We start from the raw sequence: 24,654 nt of genomic DNA on the forward strand, positions 1-24,654 counted from the left end.
CTGCTGTCATTATTCATGCAGCTATTATTTCATCCAAATGAAAAATGGAGAACAGATAAGCAGATCATGGCTTGTCTACAGTGAAAAGAAGGACTGGGTTATTTACTTTTGCCGTCGCCTTTTTGGAAACACAGGAAGGAGCAATCAGCTAAGTGAGCTTAGTGCTTGGAAAAAATCTTTCATCCCTTTAGAGACAGCATGAAAAGTCAGCTGAGTATAAAACATAGAGAGGAAAACAAGAAGAAAAGGGACAAGAAGAGAGGGACAAAACCTAGAACAAATAATGGATGTCTATTTTATTAAAATTTCTCTATCTGTATAATGGGCTGTTTTATGTGTTGTCTTCTCAATTCAGATGACCCCCTGCCTGTCTTTGCCTGGGGCCCCAAATTTCCTAAATCCATCCCTGATCAGGGGAACTTTAGAAGAGGAAATATTAAGATGAAAATGTAACTTAGTGTTTCTAAGTAACATTAAACTCTCCCCTGTCTAACTAAAATGTCGTAGTTTGTGTTTTTATGGTAAACAGCTGCGATAATAAAGCAATAAGGAAAAAAGACAAGAGATCATTTTAAAGGTTTATATCTTCATATATTATCTTAATATATTTACATATTTTGTAGCATCGTCTGTTTCCGCTAGAAGCTAGCTCTATTTGAGTTGCTTTGGCATTGAGGAATTTGAGCGGAAAAGGATTAGGGCCACTGAAAAATAAAAAAAAGTTAACTGATTATCAAATATTATTTCAGTTTAATATGGGAAAAAAGTCAGAATTCTGAATTTTTTTCTGAATTCTAATTTTTTTTTTTTAAGAATTCTGACTTTAATCTCAGAATTCTGCTGTTAGCATCAACCCATAGCCATGTCTGTTTTACAGACTAAACTAGCTCTCTTGTTTTAATCACCTTTTGTTCTTCCATTATTGAAATAGCATCACCAGGGACCCCTCGACATGTAAAAAGTCGCCTAATTCCGTCATTTTCCACCAATATGTTACTGGTCCTCCCAAACAGCTCACATCTTTGTCAGTGAAGCCAAGCAAAGCTCCCACATCCCTTCCTTCATCCAAAATTCTGAGATTAAACTCAGAATTCTGTTTTTTTTCATATACTTGGAAAAATAAAGTAAAAATAATCAGTTACCTTTTTTTATTTTGTCAGTGGCCCTAATCCTCTTCCATATGAGAGCCTTTTATTTCAACTAAAAAGTAAAATAGATATCACAAAAATGTTTTAAAGCTTGAGTACATTATCTAATTTGCTTAACACAATAGTTTCTGAACATTGGTCTGTTTTTGCTGTTTATTTTTATTATGAAATGATAATGCTGTGACGAAAGATAAATTAAATATATATTTTTTGCGCTTCCTTTCCAGGGATAAGGAAATACCGCTGTTTTTTTGTTTTTGTTTTTTTTGTCTGAATATGGAAAATGTAGTATGCAAAATATACTAAATAACTTTTGTGTACAAAACTATTAAATGTTTTTGCAGTGCATGACAGATATGATGATACTATTGAGACACAAGGCAGGTATTTTCTTTGTGGAATCAGCATTTTCTTATCCTGCAAACCTTTTTTCCTTTTTCTTTCTACTGTAGAGGAGCATGAATTCAGAATAGTGTATATTTGCGAATGGTTAGACTGTTACCTTTCCAGCTGGGTTTAGAAAGTCCATGGATTGTACCGGTTAGGGTTCTGTGGTGCTCTAGGGGGTCACACTGTTTGGTAAAGAAATGCACAATTCTGAAGCAGGAAATTAAGAAAAATGTATCAAGCTTTTGTTTTTCTGAATTGACGCTTTTTTTTTGAATAAAAACCTTTTAACGAATGCACATCTGGATGCAAAAAAGTCCCTCAATTGTTCTTTGTATGATAGAAAAGCTCAGTCAGTTTGGATGGAGACTATCAGGAAACATGCCGTGCAACAAAATCCAAACTGGTTGCAGGTCTGGACTTTGGTTGGTCCACCCCAGCACATGAGTATGCACTAAACTACACTGCCCCATTGTAACTCTGGCTCTATGTCCTGGGCTGTTGTTCAACTAGAGTCTAGATCTCCTATTCTCAGATGTTTTGCTACCTCTATTTAGATTTATTTAAGGACTGTCCTGTATTTCATTCTATCCAGAGACAGGAAGTAACGAAGTACAAATACTTCGTTACTGTACTCAAGTAGATTTTTCTGATATTTTTACTTTACTTTACTACTTATTTTTATGGCGACTTTTTACTTCTACTCCTTACATTTTTACACAAATATCTGTACTTTCTACTCCTTACATTTTAAAAAATTGGCTCGTTACTTTAGTTTTGAATCATTTCAATGGAGTTACCGTTATTATTTTTCACGTCATCAATACCAAATTCAATCTAATTGGATGGGAATCTACATTGCATTTGACGCACCACTACAAGATGAATCGACAGATTCGGCGGTATTCATTCTCGGCAAATCATTGCAGCTTGGTGGCGGTAGCGTTAGCATAGTAGCATGGACGACGAGATGATTGAAAATGAACACAACGGAGATCCCAGATCTGCAGCTCCGCTGGACTTGTAACCAATGATGTGTCTGTATTTCTGAGTGTTGAAGCGAAAATACTTTGGACACAGTGTCTCTGTGTGTGCTTATAGATTGTTCTACACATTTGTAAATCTTACTACAGATTTGTAAATCTCAGTACATATTTGCACATCTGAAGACAGATTTGTGGATTTTTTACACATTTGCAAACCAGATTACACACACACAAGTAGTTTTGCACATTTGCAGATTGTTGTACAGACACACAAATCTCCTCACACATTTACAGTTTCATTTACACATTTTCAAATCCCCCTGCACACGCACAAATCGAGATACAGATGTACAACTCTCCACATACACTTGGAAATAATAAAGCAACAATTTTGGCCCCATAGGGACATCCATTTAAAATGTAGGCAACGGCAGGAAAAAAGTGGTTTCTACTTTTACTTTTATACTTTAAATAAATTTACAAGCCTGTACTTTGTTACTTTTACTTGAGTAAAGAAGTTTAATCAGTACTTCCACTTTTACCAGAGTATTTTTTAACACAAGTATCTGTATTTTTACTCAAGTACGGAAAGTGAGTACTTTTGCCATCTCTGATTCTATCCATGCTCACATGAAGTTTGATAAACAGGAAGCCGGCACCATGACTCTTTACGGGAAGGATGGACTGTTTAAAATGAGCGATGATGTTAGTTTTCTGAAAAGCTTACCATGATACATCGAAGTATAAATGTTTAAGACAGGCCTCACATCGTAATCCTGTAAACAGGTTCTTCCTGTTATTTGCCAGCAGCTCCTCCAGAGCTATGATCCACTTGTTGGCTGAATCTTTGCCCAGCCTGTTTCCTGTGTTTGGCCTTTGGGCTTGATAGATAAAATAAATAAAAAAAAAACAACTTCTGCAAGCAGTCTTGGTCATTTTCCATTCCAAAACAGTCTATACTTTCTTCTATTTTTCAAGAAAAACATTGAAAGATTTCATATTTTGAAATGTTTTCAAATTTCTGTTTTTTAGAGTTTTTGTTTATATTCTTTTCAAGCCCAATACAGATTTTTACCATGTAAATGCATATTAACTGATAAAAATTTTGTTGATTGTTGCTGATGTCCAGCAGACTAACAGAAATACTTCTTCGCTCCTCTCTCCAGAAGAAATCCTGCCCCTAGAAGAGAGGAGAATGGGATTTGTAAAACACAAATCACAAATAAAAAAAAAAAAGAATGCAATGTGTAAAACTCAACCTGAAAAGCAGAAAATTGGGGGGGGAAAATTATAACACAAGTTAAAAAATGAGAAGATGATATGTGAAAAATAATTTCAATATGAAATATGAAAACAAAAAACAAATCATCCAAAGATTGTTTTTTTATTTTTATTTTTTTTTTTATATAAATTCAATCTGAAAAACTTGCACAGAGAGAAAACGCAATTAGATGAAATTTATTGATACAATTACTTAGTCTTTGGCGCTCAGACCTCAACAGGAAACATAGCACTGAACTTTGATAGATATGCATGAACAGGAGTAAAGAACAGGGCTGTTTCCCCCCCAGGCCTGAAACTTGTGTTGGAGTGGAGATAGATGAAGTTGGTCAGTCTGTAGACTGCTGGTTAGAGAGACGGTCTGCTGCTTTATGGGGAGAACTGCGTGAGCTGATACTAGAGCTTCACTCAGGGACCTGGAAGATGGAAGTCCCGTTGGATAACACAGGTTAAGAGAACCTGTCCATGATGAGCAAGCATGAAGCGACATTGGAGAGGAAAAACTCTCCATCAGGGAAGAAACTTCTGGCAGAACCAGGCTCAACATGGCGGTCTTCTGCCGGACCGGTTGAAATGAGACGTGAAATGCAGTAAGAGTCCGGGAAGAATGACACTCTAATGAAGCTTTAGCTACGATGGTGGAGGAGGGCATGGAGGTTGGTTAAAACGGGGTCATCTGAATGAAGTCATACAGCGCAACCACCGCCTGCGCACTAGTTAGCAGACGAGTTGCGGATCGGTGGCCTTTTAAGATGAACTTGGATGCTTATTGGCTTTTGTGTCGTAGGCGGATGAAGGCGAGTAATCAGTTTATTCAGTTGAACTTCCGCCTAGGCTCCATTTTACAAAATTTAAATTTTTTCAGATTCCTGTTTACAAAACACCTTATTGCTTTGCGACAATAAAGCAACAACATTCACTCCATAGAGATAACTCTATTTAGTGTTTATGTCCAATGTATCAGCAACCTTTTCTCTATTGCTCCACTTACTTATCACCGCAAGAGAATCCAAATATTTATAAACTATCATACAAGCCAACTAAATGCGATATTTATTGAATTTTTGAATAGTTTGTTGTCATATTCTCTTTGTGTACCAGATTTGGAAATTAAAACCAGATCTCTGTTTTGTTCCACAGCGGAGCCCCTTGTGCAGGTGAATGGGAAGCCCAGCTGCTGCTTCTTCAAGTTCAGCCCTAAACTGATGTTCACTAAGGTACTGAAGGCCCAGCTATGGGTGTATCTACGACCACTGCAGCAGACCTCCACCGTCTACCTGCAGATCCTGCGGTTGAAGCCAGTCACGGAACAGGGGAGCCGCCACATCCGCATCCGTTCCCTGAAGATCGAGCTCAACTCCAGGGCCGGCCATTGGCAAAGCATTGACTTCAAGCATGTGTTGCAGAACTGGTTTAAACAGCCCCACACCAACTGGGGAATCGATATCAACGCCTTCGATGAAAGCGGCAATGACCTGGCAGTTACCTCTCTGCGGCCCGGGGAGGAGGGGCTGGTAAGGACCCTCAGACCTGTCCCCAGGGCCAGGGAGGGGATTTTACTTCCACCACAGCTCACTTTTATGTAATTCATTTAATTGTAAAAACAGGCAGCCAAATTCTTGCCTCTAAATTAAGAGACATCTTTAAAATATATGACTCAGTTTGCATCATGCAAATTTTTTAAATCTTTCTTGGCAGGATTAGTTTCTATATAGTGACTTTTGTTCCATTATTGTTGTAACTAAAGAACATATTTTGTAAATGGAAATTTAAAAAAAACCCAATCGAGAAAGTTTTTTAAATAGTTTTTAGAGTAACTTTACTGTTTTGTCAGATTTTTTTTTACATATTTTTCATTAAAATATTCTTATTCACAGAAAGTATATTTACTGTAGATATTTTTTCAAATTTCTGGTTTTCAGGTTTTACTAATTTAATCCTTTTCAAATTGCCTTTTACAGATCACATTCTCTTTACTTCTAGGGGCGGGATTTCCTCTGGAGTAAGGAGTGAAGATGCATTTCTATTGGTCTGCATGGATGTTAGCAAAATAAAATGTGTTCATCTTTTAAGAGCAATTATTTGGGGAAAGATTATGTGATCTGTAAAGCACAATTTGAAAATAATGCATTTCGTAAAACTCCATCTAAAGAACAGAAATTAGAAGCATTTTATTTGAAAATATAAAATAAATATTAAATCTGGACAAATAGAACTTTAAAAATAAGATATTACAAAACAAAGAATAAATCAAATATTGTGAAAAAATAATAAAAAACCACAAAGTTACTGTCTAACCTTATTTCAATTAAGTAATTTTTCAAAGTTTCATTGTGGATGACATTTTTTTTCAATCAAAGTTAAATTTTACATTTTTCTTGCAACAATAATGGAACAAAATTCACTCCATATTTTTCTACATATTACAGTGAAAAGCTAAGTTAGCTGCTTATACGATTGCATGACTTTGCAATCATACCCTTACAAATAATCTCAGTCAGTGTTTAAAAAATATAGAAGACAACATTTTAACATATCCGTCCTGTTTCACTTCTAAAGGCTCAGATATTTAGTCATAGAGATTGTTGCTTTTGTCTCTAAGATAGATTAAAAGGCCTAATTTACTAAATAAATGCTTTAATTTTAAAATTATGTGTAGTTGTACAAACAAAATGTACTTTTTGCTGTCCTTCAAATGTTAAACTAAATAGATGTTGTTAATTTCAACCTTGCAGCTATAATTAATGTAAATTTAGACATGGAGCTAATTATCCACACTAAATCTACAGTAGAGAAACACCATCTTACTATATTGACTATTTTATTAATGTTTTGTTTAGACACAGTATATGAATAAAGCCAAATCTTATGTTTGAACAAGCATTGGCTCATCATCTTAGCATTTCAAATTGACCTAATTTGTGGGAAGCTAACTCGCTAAACACTCCCAGGAGTTGTTTGCCTCTCTTACCAACAAGAAAACAGTATTAGAAATTAAACAGCGTTAGAAGATCTACAACATCTGTCTTTTAAATAATCATTGCTTATTTATATTTAAAATCTTTCAAATTTATCCCAATAATGTAAAATGACTTTGCTGCACTTTCCCATGAGCTGCTTTTCCCGTTTTGCATTAACAAATCAGTGCTAGAGATGTCATCAAAACATTTATTTTTGGCAACCGTTGCTCTTTTTTGATCGTTTAAAATTTAGCTACATAATAATTTCAATGTATTGTCTGCAGGAGCTTTTAATCCTGTATTGTTCTACGACATTATATAAATTAGCATTAGATTAAATTTTTCATAATGGAAATACATTTATTTGAGCTACATTTTCCCCAAACTTACTTAAATGCTTAGATATTACTAATTTTACTCATCTACATTCCTTAATTGCCAAAATGCGAAATACCTTTTGGAATGATGGTCAGATGTTGTCCATTCTTTTATATCAGTTGTAAAATACATTAATAAGTCTGCGTTTATTTTATAATTGTACAATCTGGCTCAGAGAGAACAGACTTAAGCCGGATATAGACTGTACATTTTTTTTTCAATCGTTGTACTCAGCTTCAGCTCAAACTGTAGGAAGTAACCACAGAGTTTAAAAGTTCACAACTCCCGATGCATGCTCTCACACAGTACAGCCTAACGCCGCTGGTTGGACTCGTCAATTTGGAAGAAGAAGAACTCACTTGTTTGCACATGCGCAGTGTGAGCAAATCCTGCTTCAACGGCAGGGCCCACGAGTTCTTAGGTGCCCCTTCACTGACACCTGATAGCACCCCTATGCAAATTGTAGACTAGGAAGACTCTTTGCAGAAGTAGTGGAGCGAAAAATTCCTCTTAAACCCACCTGATCCTGAAGAGACTGACCGCACCATACCATAGTTATAGCGCAACACATGCCAGATTTCAACATGATGGTGATCCGTTCAAACACGACACCAATAGCCAAGCAAACAGTGGTACTTTTAGTTACTATGTTAATAACTGTTTAAGATTCATTAAACAGTTGGTAAAAAATGCACTCATATAATATGTTTAAAACAGCAATAAACATTATAGCATTATGTCACCAATGGTTCCATTCAAGGTGCGCAGTCACTATTTTTCCGGGTGTGATGTGTGATCATATACTACGAAGAATTGTATAATTGGATCTTCTTGGCCAATTTATGGAACTGTCGCCGTATCCTGAACCTTTATCACGTGTTGTACTTTATAAGGGGCCCACCCAGGTAATGTTGCTTATGGGCCTATTGTTGTGTCATTACGCCTTTGGCACCATCGATCTGGAATTTCTAGGGACGTGCAGCAGTTTCCCGCCAAAGCGCAAGGGAGAGCCTATTTGAGAACTCACGAGAACTTCAGCGGATGGTCACAAGAACTTCGGCGGTGCTGGCGGTAGTGTTTATCTTTCAAAACAACAATGGTGCGTCTGCAAAATATCATGGTCACGGATGGATCTAGAGTTGCTAGATATCGAAGAGGAACAGGTTCTGTTAATGGAGTTGGCAAGAAGACAGATTAACCTTTCGTAGTAGTTGTCCATTGTAGTTGTTACTCGGTTTTTTAAAATGGCGCGCCCCAACACCGATTCGAGAAGGATGACCACACAGACAGCCGGAAAGGCATACCAAGGACCAGTCACACTTCAAAGACGCAAAATATGACTTGGATGTTTACTGCCAGTACTTAAGACTTTATTCTTTGATTTGAGATATATTTTCACCTTGAAAAATAAAAGCTTGACCCAAATTCCTGCTGAGAAGACAAGAGAGTTGTACCCTTTGCAATCAACGGTGAAAGACCTGTCGGTATCCTTTTTTGTCCATTCAAACATTCTAAATTCAGGCCACTGGTAACCATCCACCCATAAATGCTTGTCAGTGGGGGTCATGGGACGGGGTGCAGCCTATTTCTAGCAGTCTATGGATGGAAGGAAGGGCACACCCTCACAGTCTCCCAGACACTCAGTTAAGGGAAATTTAGAGTCACCAGTTAACAGTTTTGTCATAGGACTGTGGAAGGAGTACCTATAAAGAACAGGAAGAGACTTAGACAACTTTTATTGTCATTTTGTACACAGAGTGTATGCAAAACAAAATTTTCTTATGTACCGCTTTCATAACATTTCCATGCCTTAAAGTGCAGCAGTGAACAAATGTAAACAGTGTGTGGAAAAAAAACATGCTGCAAAATATCGCATTGATATGGAATGGAAGTTCAGAGCATTAAATACGTATGGTGCAAATATTTGTATTTTTAGCGACACTAGTGGCTCGTTTTTTCAACAGCAAGTTGACAGGAATGGGGTATGAAAGAAGGGGAGAGACATGCCACAAAGGACCACAGGTCTGATACAAACGTGGGTAGGCCACTGTACATGGGCTAACCACTGCGCCACCGAAGCATTCCCTGTATGGTGCAAATATGCAGTTTTTGATAGGCGTTATCAGTGCAATGCAGAGTCGGTGACATGATTTAGAATTTTCACAACAGTTCAGCTTTCTGAGGGCAGTGGGGAAGAAGCTGCTGCAGAATCTGTTGGACCTGCATCAAATGCTGCAAAGCCTCTTCCCAGAGGGCAGCAGGGAGAACAATCCATGGTGGGGGTGTGAGGGGTCATTGATAGTGTTACGGGCTCTGGACACGCAGTGCTGGGATGAAATGTCTTAGGAACATGTAAACACTTTGTAGAAAGACCCCAAGCTGGGATCTAAGACCAAAGACCTTCCTGCTACAAGGCAACATTTTTAATCATAAATGCATGTTTAATTTTCTGAGTGAATAATAATTCTTGAAACGGTTAACAGCGGTTTTATAAATGTCTATTAATATAATAAAGCCCATTCTTCTACAAAAATCAAGATATTCATGGTTTAAATTAGGTTTAAATAATTAAAGATTATAGGCATAGTTGATTAATCAAATAACAAAATGTTTATTTCAGTTCTTAGAGATGTTAGACACTACTTGGGACAAAAGAGGTTGACTTGGACTTCAGAAAAAAGAACCTTTAAAAAAAAGGTTTTCCATTTTGGAAATATAAATTAGGTCTCTTCGGAGTCTTTTAGATTCAAAGTAAACTAAATCATAGATACGTTGTGTTGATGGAAACTTTTCAATCCTCTTTTTCTGCTAATTAACTGTTTTCATGATTTTATTTTCCTTGCAGCCTAATAAAGATTGACAAGATGACAAAATAAATTTTTCAATTTGTAGAACGAGAGACAAGATTAAGGATGTTGGGTGCATTTTTTGATTATTTCATAAACGGTGGTTCTGTCAAGATAAATGGACCTCCACAAATGAGTTCAAACTTTGGCCTCAAAGCAAATGCCATCGGCGAGCCATTCATCTAGTTCAAGTTACTGACAGTTAAATACAACATCTTTGTTGAATTATGTGGGCCACTTACCCTAGTTAAGCAATGCCAAATATTTACCAAGTGGGTTTTCGGGTCAGATCTTCAGACAACATTGGAGGTCAGCTCTGGTGTCTTGGCCAATAAACCGCTGGCCTTTGAGCGCACAGCAGTGTGCTTTATTGTTCTTAACCAAAGACAATAATTAAATACAAAACACAGGAGGGTATCTACAACAACATCACCAAACACAACAATCCAGAAAAGAAAGAGGAAACAAACAACTTTTTCCTTGATCTTCTGAGGGATTTTACTTAATAAAAGACTAACCAGCCTCGTTCCCTTTCAATTTATTTCCTCTTTTTTTTTTTATTACAAAAAGAAAACAAAAATTTGCTGCAGCCCAGCTGGAATCACTGAGGGTAGAGAGCAGCTTTGTAAAACAAACATGCTGAAGTAAAATATTTGATCTGCATGCTGCACCCAAAGGTCAAGGTTATGGTAGCCTGCAGATGACCTTCTGGGTCAGAGGTCAACTCAAGCATACACAGTTGGCCAGTTGTGGGGGTAAAAGCTAGTTAGATGCAGCCCTTCAATCTTGAAAATTACAAATTGATTGAATTATACCTCTTACCAATTTCACCAATAAGATAAAGCTATCTTTTTTTTTTTTAAGTTTATTTTTTTCCTTGCATTCAGAGGTAGACAGTAGGCAACAATAGTAAAAACATAAGCATCTGGGTCAACAATTTAAGCTTAACCTTAACCTTTAAAGGAATAGTACACCCAAAACATGATTAGCCTTCATTTTCTACTCACCCCCATGCTGAACAACACCCTGGAGTACTTTTTTGATATCTCAAATGCATCTGGAGATCTGGGAGGCTTCTTGCTGTCTGCTGACATTCAAATAATGGAGGTCTATGGTGCCCGAGGCAGAAAGGTCCATAAAAGTCCACAAAAAACGTGTCAATATTCCTCCATACTGCTCGTCCAATGTATTCCAAGTGTCCTGAGTGGGTAGCATCCAGAATTTACTGGAAACAAAGTCATTTAGAATGTTTTTAGAGCATAAACAGTAGTGTATAGGATTTCCTGAAAGCGTGCACATGCGCGTTCATGACGCTACGGAAGCCGGCAGACCAAACCAGATGAAAGTGCGCATTCAGCGTCTGCTCTGCCAATAATGCAAGCGTAGAAGAAGAAATGTGCTGTTTACCTGTGCAAAGAAAGAAACAACAAAAGAAAAATGTCTGAGGACTTCAGTGTTGAGGAAGAGCATGAGTTCTTTGCTGAGCTGAATGCGCACTTTCGTCTGGGTTGGTCTGCCGCGGTTTCCGTAGCGCCGTGAACGCGCCTTCAGGAAATCCTATACACTACTGTTTATGCTCTAAAAACATTCTAAATGACTTCGTTTCGAGTAAATTCTGGATGCTACCCACTCAGGACACTTGGAATACATTGGACGAGCAGTATGGAGGAATATTGAAACGTTTTTTGTGGACTTTTATGGACCTTTCTGCCTCGGGCGCCATAGACCTCCATTATTTGAATGTCAGCAGACAGCAAGAAGCCTCCCAGATCTCCAGATGCATTTGAGATATCAAAAAAGTACTCCAGAGTGTGGTTCAGCATAGGGGTGAGTAGAAAATGAAGGCTAATCATGTTTTGGGTGTACTATTCCTTTAAGATAAGATTACAAAGGATTGTTATCCAAAAACATAAGCACACATTTATTTGCTGAATGTTTTGCAAAATGGGTATTGTACTGTATTATATTTATTATATTTTATCATTATATTAAAAAAAAAATTTAGAAGTGTAAATTTAAAGGCATATGTATGTTTTTTTTTAAACTATTTTTTAAGGCTGCACCTTTAAAAAGGATGAAATTGTCCAATGAGCCGTTCCAAACGAAATTCCTTTTTGTTTTACACTTGTGTAAAAAATAAAAGACAAATAAATCTGTCTAAGTCTAAATTTCCCACGAGTCCATCATAAAAATGCATCAGAATGTAAGAGCACCAGGAATGTTAAAATAACATCATCAAAAATAAAACCCACACAGAGAGTTAATGTTTTGGTTCTGGCCATCATTAAACTAACAGAATCACAGGTAAATGGTCCTTGTTTGAAAAGTTTACGGTGAACAGATTATATTGATAGAAACATATCTTGTCGGCCTGAGAAGAGTTTTACTGGAAGAAGAAGGTGGAATCGATCTAATCTTCGTCGTTGGTATTTTACCTCCACATTCAGTCTTGACCCGTGACTGAACTTTATGGCCGACTTTGGCCGCCGTGCCATTCATCATTCATCTTATGGGTGTAAACTTTCAATTTCAAGCCGTTTATTCTGTGCTGCTTTTCATTACTGGCCACTCTGCCTTTGTGCCCTTGTAGTTTCTTAACTATTAAATCTCACTGATGTGGATTTAAGTCATCACTTGTTTTCCTTCTGCTTCCAAACTTACTTTGATCCTACTTCTTTCTATCGCTTCTTGGTTGCAAATGTAGTTTTGTTTATCTTACTACACCAAAAAAATTATTGGCCTCTTTGTTACTGCTCTTTGGGCACTAAAAAAAGAAAGAAATATGAAAAGCAAAAAGGAAACCGACCCTTTATAAGAAAAAGGAGGTTTTCACTGACTGATCCGACTGTATCTAAAAAAGTGTTGAACTTTTAAACTGCTTTGGTGGCAACAACCAACATGAAGTGTTTGTAACTGGAAATTAATCTTTAACATGACCCCCACAGCATCTTTAGCCCCCTTCTTCGTATAACAGTTAGACAAATTTTTGGTTTTTCGACTGAATGTCAAGCTACAGCATCTGAGTCAGATTAAAGTCTAAACCGGGGATGTGAAACCTTTAAAATGCAAAGAGCCCCAAATGCAGCTAAAAAAAAAAATCATTAACTGTCCCAATATTATATAATACCTTTCAATAAAACAAGTGATCATTTTTGTTGAATATCTGCTGTAGAAAATCTGTTGCCATTTTAAGAAACCATTATTTTATTTATGGTTTTAGGTATGAAAACAAAAGTAAACATAACATGCCTTATAAACAGGAAGCATGGATTTTTCTTCAATATAATGTTATTTAATGTGCAAAAAAAAAAAACTAACAAGAAAATTGAAAGAAAAAAAATGAAATTGAAATTCAAAACCATATTTCTCGTACTTTTAATGTCATTCTGTTCTAAAAATAACATGAAAAATTTCTTTTAAGAAACTGCTAAGTTTGTAAGATTGCCATTTGTTATTAAAGTGTATTAAAAACCCTTATGTAGCCTATTTCTACATTTTAGCTGCTATTACTGTTTTTTCTGATGGCTTAAGCACAAGTTTTGTAACTATTGGTTATTTTTGCAAAACTCTTCATTCAATTAAGAAAACCTTTCACCAAATCAGCAAAACATTGTAGTTCTCTTTCAAAAGCTAATAAACCTTGCTTAACTCTTCAGACCTTCTTAAAAATTGTATTTTTATATCTAACAGTTCTAACAAGTCGTCATATTAATAAGCACTCAATGTGCCAACTACAAACTGATGGTATAAATAAATAAAAACATGCGGCTTTTGCTTTCTCTGTGCACAAAGTAAGCTCTGTCAGATTGAAGACATAATTTTGTCTTAGTTCTGTAAACACACAGGGATCCAAAGCTCACAGGGATCCAAACTTCAAGTATTGGTGTTTATTTACTCACATCAACACAAGTTTTTTTTTATTCTAAGTCAAAACACCAAATTGTGGAGAGAAAAAAAATCTGTCAACATCGTGTCGTCTCTTTGGGTCCGGCTACAAGACTTCATGCATATGCAATTTCCTCTTGTCCAAGGCACCTGGGAAAATATCTCCTGGAATGCCCCATCCAGGCCTGACATGATGCCTGGTCAATACAAGCCCCACCCACCCCTCACCCATCCACCCACCCCATGCCTCCTCAGTTGCCAGTAAAAGGGTTGTGCTTTGATGGGGATGACAGTCATAGACTCAAAGCAGCTCTGTGGAAACTAATACTGTCCCATATGAGGACATATCTGGTCTCCTCTTCCTCTTTCTCCTACTGCTTCACCTCCACATCCTCTTCCTCCTCTAATTATTATTCTTCTTGTTCCCTCCATGATCTCCAAACAGACAGCTCACCTGTGGCTTATTTTTAGTGCTTAGGCTGATTGCAAAGTGAACTAATAATCTAAAACCTTTTTTACATGTGACAGTGTGCCAGACAGTTGGCAAAATAGTGTAAATAATATATACAGTATTTCTATAGTTTTGCTAGGAATGTAAAGCAAGGAGTTGTGTTTACAGTTCTGCTAAAAGAGTGCTGTGCAGAGGATTGAACCCACAGTTTTGCAAAGTTTTTTACAAAATAAAAAAACTGAGTGCAAACCAGTGTTTGTGCTTTAAGTTTTGCAAACTCAGTGAGTGGTTTGGTGTGAATCAGCATGACTGTCTAAGGAAAGAATTTACAACCAATCAAATAACTACTATTGAGACACAATAAGGTCTTTTGTTATAGCAAGTTGTGTAAATGGCATGTACTTATATAGCGCCTTTATTCAAGTCAGGAGACTTGACCAAAGCGCTTTACACTACATTCATTCACCCATTCACTCACACACTGATAGTGGCAAGCTACATTGTAGCCACAGCTGCCCTGGGGCTCACTGACAGAAGCGGGGCTGCCGTACACTGGCACCACCGGGCCCTCTGACCACCATCAGTAGACAATGCAGGTGAAGTGTCTTGCCCACGGACACAACGACACTGAAAGTCGGAGTCAGGGCTTGAACTGTCAATCCTTGGATTTCAGGGCAAACTCCTACATCCAACGCCACTGTCGCCCTGTTAATGTTAACCATATAAACCATATAAACAGATCTTTCATGGTGTAATAAATGCCATCAATTAAACATCTTTTCATTGCAGCTGCAGCCTTGACTGTTAAGGCTGGTTTATGCTCAGAAACCAGGTTGTCTGCGTGTTTGCCACAGTTAAAGCTACAGTGTGTAATAATTACAGGCATATAAATTCAGAAATTTAATGTATTATACATAACTATGTTATTTATCATCACCTATGAGCTCAGCCTTTTAACCATAACATTTGCGTTGCCTTAGAATTCGTTATTTATAATTACATAGGAGCGGGTCTCGCAGCCATGGAGGCTGACATCTTTGCGCTACGGCAGCGCAGAGGCAACAAACTAGCGATTGCGAGATCTCCCATGACGCTCGAAAATAACTGCGGCAAGTTGAGAGAGATGAACTGAGACGGTACTGAACAGTAGATGGCAGTATTATGCCTGAGAAGCGTTTAGTCTGCCTGAAACCAAAGAAGAAGAAGAAGCAGGTATACTGCGCCTCGGTAACAAGAAAGGTAAACAAGGCGGCAGGCGTGAGTGACTTTGCAAACTGTTTGGCACTGTGTGGCCAAACATCAGACGAATGGAGGATCATGCCTACTCTGTATCACAACGAAAAGCGGCGGACACCGAACCCCCGTCATCTAAGAAGCGGAAACACGACGAGAATAAACGCAAGAGTGACAAGAAACGACAAAAAACACGGATCAACATTGGCACGGCATTTACACGATGGAAGTCACTGATGGAGGAAAAAGGTTTTCAAAGTGACGCTCAAGTTGCCAGTTTTCTCTTGGACAGGTAATTAATCCTACACACACAATTGTCTAATATCACTGCAGTTTTTGGAGTACAGGATGCTCAGACCTGTCTAAAACAATAACATGCTGCGTGATGATGCTGTTACTCTCCAGTATACTTATTCAGCAACGTCCCTGACGTTTCACAGGTAATGATTCAGTAATTTTCTGTAAAATAATTTTCTGGATATATACCTCGGTTACTTCTCTCCGGCTCCTTTGGAGATCTTCAAGCCTTTCCTCCTCTGCTCTCACCCCGCTGGCTCCCCTCTCTCGCCTGGCCCCAGCTGCACGCTCACCCCGGCCTCTCTGCCCTCTTCCTTTCCCTCTTCCTTGCCTTGTAACCCCCGTGCCACAAACAAGACTTGGACTCTGTAAACGGGGAATATATATTCTTCCAGCGAACACAATCTCGCTGTTAAACTAATGACTACAATTACTTCGTCTGTTTATATCACCATGCAAAGCAGCTCACCAAAACGTCACAACGACGTAGAAAAAATAACGGGTATATTTATTATCTTAAGTCTACATGAAATCTATACCCTACACAGACTAATGAAATACTATCTGTAAAATTATCTATGTAAACAAACCTCATCACTTGAGAAGGTAGGTGATGCGGACGTCGTCGAAGACATTTTGTCCCGTAACGCTCGCCGTACTGTTGGGGGGGAGAAGCGGTGGGGGGGAGACGTTCATGTTGCTGCAGTCTGCAGTCTGACCGCTAGATGTCGCTGAAAATTACACACTGTAGCTTTAACGCATATGGCCCCGCCCCTTCCGCAGACACTCTGGTGCACCTCTCCAAAATTGTAGGTAACAGCAGTGAGGAGTCCTGTGATTGGTCAAATCTACATCTGCTCTACTGTATGAATGTTTCCTGGTTGGTACCTTACTGGCTTGTTTTGTTTGTATGATCGCCATTGTGGAAAATGACTCGTGTAGATGGACCAGATAGAAAAGCGAGGTGCGTGAGAACGCTGGGACCCTTTTTCCACCTGGATCCCCGTTCTTTTTCGCCCTCATGTCCCTCCATTGTCGCACAAACTTGCCCCCACTTCCTCACCGCCTCGGTTGTATCTAGACCCACAGCTAGATTCTGATGGTCCCTCTTCCATTGTGGCGTGGAATAACATAGCTCAGACCAAGCCTAAATCAAAGATATCTGCATCATAACCAGCCCTTTATGGTTACAGAATGGGCCTTTTATGGGCCCGCCTCCCGCACAGTAATTGTGTAATAAGCGCAGAACATAGGACCCAGAATTCAGGCAAGACAGACAGTGATTACTTTAAAGGCGCTTATTGAAACCAACTCAGAGCTGTGGATCTGCAGCGGCTCAAGTAAGGCAGGGCACCGCCTATCACTGGAAACTCTGGTGGAGAAAAACACATCTGACAGATGATGATTATCCATAGAACGTGGTAGGATCCAACTGAAGGGCTGCCAACAAGATGTGGCAGGTGCCGCCTGGAGTGAACCAGATGCTACTGTCCCAGAGGGCAAGCATGTTTTCAAACCAGGTCAGGGGAACAGCTTTGAACAGGAATGCTCAGAGGTCCAGGAGCCTGTAGCCCGGTCAGGGATTCAGAGCAGGAACAGTTTGGTTCAGGGTTCTAGGAGTCCAACAGAGAGTTCAGTTAGGACGTTCAGATGGGAACAGGCAAGCTCAGCAGTAGAGAGGATGAACAAGGCAGGATATCTGGAACACTACGAAAAGCTAATAACTTGTTCTCGCCAATAAGCCAAGACAGGACATGCTCATGTCAGGACATGTGGATAAGAGGCAGATCAGGATCAGGAAGTAGGGAACCCTAAGAAAATACTAAAACCCTCTCTCACCACTGGTCCCCGAGAATAAGATCATGAACAATGGCATCAGCAAAAACATCATTATCCTCAATAATCTGGCCCTGATAGCTGGGACTGAGCCATATTGTTACTGCAGAAAAAACTCTCTAGCAAACCAAAAGTAAAAACAAAAAAACAGAGTCTACGAAGGATTTACAGAAATAATAGAGTGAAAGTTAAAAAAATCTTCCTCTCCACCAACTTCTTTGTCTAATATAGATAGATTAACATGCTGGATAGCTTAGCTTTATCTGTTTTATTAGCGCCCCATTAGAGTGGTGCTGTAAGCATATTGTGTTTTGTGTGGTTCATTTTTAGGCATTCAGCTCACAAGTGTAGCCTACTGTGTCATCAAGGTTATAAAGGTGAGAAAGTTACCCATTAAAATCTAATAAACACCTTAAATCAATGGTCATGTTGTCATAATTCATTATTTGGATCAAAATGCTGACTGACGCTCGGGAGAAACATGATGAGATTTGAAGATGAAAGATAATACAGAAAAAGGCACAGAAACATAAAAATATCTGAGGACCTGATAAATACTGGCAAATCACTGAGGCTTAGGTAGAGAGGAAAACAAAAGAGGAATTAACTAAATAATAGGATTAATAGACTCTGGCTGAGGGGGAATAAAAAGGGATCAACACTGGAAGGAATAAAGAAGAGAATAGATCACAAAACCCCAAACTATATAATACTACAGAAAGTACAAAAATGAAAGAAAAAGATAGAGCTAAAAACACATAGAAATAAACAAAAAATGGCTAGAAAATAAATAGACCCAAAATAACAAAACTATCAACGGACTTAAGGCAAAAACCAAAACACAGAATTCCTATAAAAAATAACAACCCAAAAAGGAAAATATAGAAAATAAAAAGTGAAAATATAAAATTAAAACATAAATAACCAGGATCCAGCACCACGTATCAATTTTCAGTGTTATAACAAATACAGTTATTGGACTAAAGTTATAAGTTCATAAAATAAACCAAATAAGAGAAAACTAAAATGCAAAAGTAAATCAAAAGAAACCCAAAACCACGACACACCTGTTGGGTAATGAATCAGTAGCTGGTGTGAAAGTGCAGTGAATAAAGATCTTTATCTGAAACACATCTATAGTCTGACTCATTCCTCTGTATTTCATTCATTGTGCCGTTGTTCTCTTATAACCACCTCTTTCTGTCTGCACGCTCCCTCCCATTGATTCCAGCAGCCGTTCCTGGAGGTGAAGGTTCTTGAGACCGCCAAACGTTCTCGAAGGAACCTTGGTTTGGACTGCGATGAGCACTCCACTGAGTCTCGCTGCTGCCGCTACCCTCTGACTGTGGACTTTGAGGCCTTCGGCTGGGACTGGATCATTGCCCCCAAGCGTTACAAAGCCAACTACTGCTCTGGCCAGTGCGAGTACATGTTCATGCAGAAGTATCCGCACACCCACCTGGTGCAGCACGCCAACCCGCGCGGCTCCGCGGGGCCCTGCTGCACCCCGACCAAGATGTCCCCCATTAACATGCTTTACTTCAACGACAAGCAGCAGATAATTCATGGCAAGATCCCAGGGATGGTGGTGGATCGGTGCGGCTGCTCCTAGGATGTGAAAGATACACACACTTAAATTCAACCCTCATCAAACCACCCAAAACCCTAACGGAGCTCTCCACTCCACATTTCACTTTCGCTCGAAACATCCTGCTGGGTTTCCATTTTTTTTTTTTTTCAGTAATTAATTTGATTCTAACTGTATAAAAAGTTATAAATGAAAAAAAGAATCAAAAAAAGAAAAAAGCTAAAGATGGAAATACAGTATTTAATGAATGATTCGGGTCTGCTTGTGGAGCAGCCTCAGAAAACGGTGAGACAAAACTATGTTCTAGAGTCCATGTTAGTTTTGTGATTTCTATTTTTTATGGCATCTTTGTGAAGTGTCCAGGTTAGTGGAATGTGGTGACAGCTGACATGAGTATATTTCATCAAGCAGCGTCAGTTTCATAGGGTTTGTTCCAAAATATATTTGAGTTTCAGTTACTCTTACTTTTGGGAAATAAAAAAAAATGTATCCATTTAGATTTCTGCAAAGAAGTTGAGAAGGGCGGGGGGGCATGATCATTATCATTTTGCAATTCATGCATTTTAAAACATCTCAATAGCTGCAAATAATATTGACGACAAAAACAAACAGAGGTTTTACTTTTACTTAAAAGATGTTTGAACAAATTTAGAATGTTGTCTGCTGATGTTTAGGAAACTAAAAGTTTGTGAAAATCCAAAACCAAATCTGTTTCCTCTTAATGGCTTTGATATTTACACTTTTTAAGTTAATTAAACTTTTACCTGGTTTAATTCTGTAAAACATGAAGCAGAAGTCCCAGAACATGTAGATGGGAAAGATTTAGCCAATAACACTCAATTGAGGTCTGAGATGAAAACATTGTGCGAATGCAGTTGTGGATTTAGAGGGACGAAAGGACAACCTTCTGCTAGGTCATTTAGAAACGGTAACATGTGATCCCATTTATCATATATCACTATATAATTAATCAATAAATTAAAAAATGTATAAATAAAAGTCATAAAAATACAACTTTGCAACAATACAAGTTCAAATCACAAATTTACAAGTACAAATTAATGAGTACATATCAGACTTTTATTCTTACAAATCACACAAATCACAAATGTGCAAAAAAAAGAGTCACACATTTACAAGCAGCAGTTATACATTTACAAGTACAAATCACACACCCTTGACACGTGGCAGTGTTCCTGACTTAGAAAAGCTCACCTTTACCGCTCCACACATTCTTGCATCTTATTCTGGTTGTCCTTATATAGCAAATGATATTCTCTCCTCTGATGTCGACAATTTGTTTCAAAGGAGGGTTGTGCAAGCAACAAGACAGCGACCCAAAACACACAAAAAATGGTTCTGCAATAGACAAGGAAGGCTTTAAGGCTTGAATCCCAACTGATTCTGCAAAGAGCAGTGCACAAATATTTTGGTAAAATTATACTAGGACCTTATTGATGCCTGCAATAAATGATTTGTCTGCAACTTGCTGAGGGAAAGCCAGTATGTATAATTTTACCAACGAACAAGAAGAATAACAATTTCTATATTTACATCTTTGTAAAAAAAAAACTAAAATAAAAAAAAATTAAAAGCTTAAATGATGTCCCTTTTTTCAGTGCTAGACAGTGAAGTAGTAGCTTTGACAGGAAATGAGATTACTACCAAAACTAACAATATATCAAATCTGGGACTAGAAGAACTGAAAAAAAAATTTCAAAATACCAGCATTAAAACCAACTTTAGCTTAAAAAACATTTGGATTGCATTTTGAAATGCCCCCTTCCATCTCAGCCTCCACCACATCATCATCATCATCATCATCATCGCTGTCATAATGGGAAAAAAATGTTAGTGCTTAAACAGAGTAGATTAGTATGCTCGAAGCTTGTCTTTGTCTCCTGGATGTCAAAGCAAAGATATCCTATGTTATAAAAACGAAAGCACTATGCTGTTGGATAAAGTGAGAGCCTTCTGACATTATATATAAATGATATATGTATATATTAAAAAAGAGGTTACAAAAACCCTTTTGGGGGGCACTCTACCTTACCAACAATAAATTTTGCACTATGGGACGTTCATGGCGTGAGGAGCTGAAGTGTTGTTTGCGTTTTACCAAGCACAAGAGAGCTTGTACAGTATAGGATGAAAAAAAAAAAAAGAAATATTCATGCTTCTGGTGATAAACCATATAGTTGAGAGGATTTCACTTGTTTTTGATACCATCACACTTCCTGACCTTGTCTGAAGCGGGGGCCTGTCCATTCACACACACTCACTCACCCACACGCCAACACTCGGATTCAATCTGGAACCAAGATGTACTGTAAAGGCAGCCTTAGAGGCCTCTGTTCCTATGTGTTCTGTGTAATATATGTCTTGATCTAAAGAGATGCTTTAACTGGAAGTGGCCCACCCATCAACCTTAATTTGTTATTGTGTAAAAAATTGGAAACTGTAAACGTGCATCTGTCTTGTATTGTTTTCCTTATGTGTGTATTGTAAATGAGAGCAGCCATTTTAATTTAAAATAAGGGAAATGGGAGGAGTCTCCAGGAATCGTTAGCCAAAGCAGAGGACGACGAGTTGTGCACCATAACCTTTGTGACTGCAGGAACATGCTAGAAAATTTCAAAGGGAGGATAAGGCTGGTTCAGGGGCTGTGGTTAAAAAAAAAAATAAATCAACGGAAATCAACAGATCAGTTATTTATTGTTTCAAAATGCATTTCCAAGTATGTCTACCTCACTTTACCCTCAATTTGTTATTCTATTATTTTCAGAAAAAACAGTGCCGACATACAAATGAAAAGAGCGACATCCCCTCCAAAACTTGTTGACGTAAAGCACAGGGTCCCCTTGCTCTCAGGTTCAGGTTAGGTCGCTAACAGAGTGACTGACGGTCATGCATGGTCAAAGGAAAAACAGTTAGTTGTGCCCACCTCTGGGGTTTGACTGTGCTCAAAGCTCTTGAGAGTTTTCTTTTAGTGTTTTTAAAACTTGTATGTCTGAGAGTTTTGCTTTTGTTTTCATATAAATATATGAGAGTAACAAATATCTATGTAAATACAACCCAAATGTTAACTTTTATCATGCTTTGGACAGGTTCACCGCTTCTAATTGTGTCTCCCTCTTTTCCCCCTTTCATACCTGTTCTCTGTGTAGTGAAAAAGAAAGGAAATCACCCCCATTTCTGTAGTTTAATGGATGTGTGTATGAATAACTGTATTATTTTTTTTGCCTTTTGTTTTTTATTTACTGTCATTTTCTTTTGTACAATAAATCATTTATTTAGCTTATATGGTTTGCGTTGTGTTTTGATTTTTGTCTTTTATTTGCAAAGATTGTTGTACCACTGTCTAAGGGTGTGAATGCTGAAAATGAGTAAATGTGCTGCAAATACAAAAAGTATGGCACAGACAAGAGACTGTAAAAATAAGCCTGTAAGCTAAGGCTAGCATTAAAAAAAAATCAGAGGAAGGCTAATGCAAAACTTAGGGTATAAACACAAAACTGAGGCTAGCAAAGACAAAACTGAAACTTTAAGAAGAAGAAAGAAAAAAGCTGAGGCTACAAACACACTGAGGCTAGGAAACATAAAACTCAGGCTACAAACACATAACTGTGGCTATCAAACACAAAACTGAGGCCAGGAAAGACAAAGCTGAGGCTAGCCATGATAAAACACGTGGAAAGGCTGAAAATTATTTTTTTTTAAAAGCAAACCTTTGAATGGGAAGGCGTTGGAGGAAAGAAATAAAACCAGTGTTTCAGAGAGTCTTAGACTTAAATTTAGACAAACTTTATTGGAATTTCAATATATACAGCTGTTTTGATAGTGAATGATCAGCTTACTGTAGCAGTGAAATGAACATTTCTAGTGCAGCGGTGATCAAAATGTAAACAGTGTAGGAGAGACATGGTGCAAAAGGCATTTATGTGGAAGGTTCATAGAAGTGGCGGCTGACCAAAAGAGGGTGTTAGGGTGCTGCCCCACACACTCAATGATCCTGATTAACACACAAAAAAAATTATAATTCAATTTTAAATTAAAATGGCAAATATTTTGAAATATATTAATATATAATTTTTTAAGTGTGCAAGATAAATATTTCATCTTAAATGACGAGTAAAGCGCCATTTCATTTTTTTTTTCAGATTGGTGACATATTTCCGCCCTAGGGCACAAGAATGTTTACAAATTTACTCTCGTTAAAAGTTGTACATGCAATACAAACGTATAGGATGGCCCAGGGTGCAGCTAAGCAGTGACCTGAGGTAACAGGAAGCGTATTTGCTCACCACCTCCCGCCACCGCGTAGATGTTTTGTGGGTGATTGACAGGTCGAGTTGTTGGATTTGAAAACGCATTGGAGACAGAGATAGGGAAACGGCGCAAGAAAAAATAGATGTGTAGCCTCTTGGCACTGATCAGCCAAACATCAATATTAATCAGCAGTCCAAAGACAGAGGGAGGCTGTACACTGGGTCCTTTTCCAGGAACTGGTTTAGCAAGAAGAGGCTAATGCTTCATTGTGCTTTCGCTGCCTCCTTTTTCAAACGTCAGGATCTGACCCAGTACGGATAAAGACAGCTATGACCGATTTAAAGCACATTTTAGAAAAGGCAAAGAAGAATGAACAATCTGGGATTTACAATGGAAATAATATAACATAGATTACTTTTTCTAGATGTTTGTGAATTTGTATAGTTGCTCTTAAATAAACACATTCTCAGAAAATAGTTTTTATATATTAAAAAAATATAAAGCTGACTAATTGATTCTCCATTATTAAACTGGTACATCATTTATTTTATGTTTGTGATACAATATTGGACCATGGAAAACGAAATGGAAATGGAGTCATAGCCTTCCTTATTCAGAATCCCTTTTACCCTGTACAAATCTCCCACCTTACCAGCACCAAAGCAACCCCAAACCATCACATAAACCGTCTCATAAACGTTCTTCTTTGTGATCTAAACACCTCAAACTTGGATTTATCCGTCCAAAACACTTTTTCCAGTCTTCCTCTGTCCAATGTCTGTGTTCTTTTGCCCATCTTAATCTTTTTCTTTTATTGGCCAGTCTCAGATGTGGCTTTTTCTTTGCCACTCTGCCCTGAAGCCCAGAATCCTGCAGCCACCTCTTCACTGTAGATCTTGGCATTGGTGTTTTGCGGGTACTATTTAATGAAGATGCCAGTTGGGGACCTGTGAGGCATCTGTTTCTCAAACTAGAGACTCTAATGAACTTACCTTCTTGCTCAGTTGTGCAACGCGGCCTCCCACGTCTTTTTCTACTCTGGTTAGAGCCTGTTTGTGCTGTCCTCTGAAGGGAGTAGTACACACCGTTGCAGGAAATCTTCAATTTCT

At 38.1% G+C, this 24,654-nt stretch overlaps 1 protein-coding gene across 2 annotated transcripts in view; it reads left to right on the forward strand.

The window, feature by feature from the left end:
• Positions 1–22,577, forward strand: part of LOC119782244 (growth/differentiation factor 11-like) — a 48,754-nt gene extending 26,177 nt beyond the window's left edge. Inside the window, exons 2-3 of one of the 2 annotated variants that reach the window (XM_038283130.1) lie at positions 4,943–5,316; positions 18,920–22,577. In XM_038283130.1, coding sequence (XP_038139058.1) covers positions 4,943–5,316; positions 18,920–19,300 — 755 coding nt within the window. In that variant the 3' untranslated portion in view covers positions 19,301–22,577. The remainder of the gene's footprint in view (positions 1–4,942; positions 5,317–18,919) is intronic. The other variant, XM_038283138.1, reaches the window with a different exon arrangement.
• Positions 22,578–24,654: the final 2,077 nt, after the last annotated feature.

The sequence above is a fragment of the Cyprinodon tularosa genome, unplaced genomic scaffold, assembly GCF_016077235.1.
Source record: "Cyprinodon tularosa strain WSP-4 unplaced genomic scaffold, ASM1607723v1 ctg1044, whole genome shotgun sequence".
NCBI lineage: Eukaryota > Metazoa > Chordata > Actinopteri > Cyprinodontiformes > Cyprinodontidae > Cyprinodon > Cyprinodon tularosa.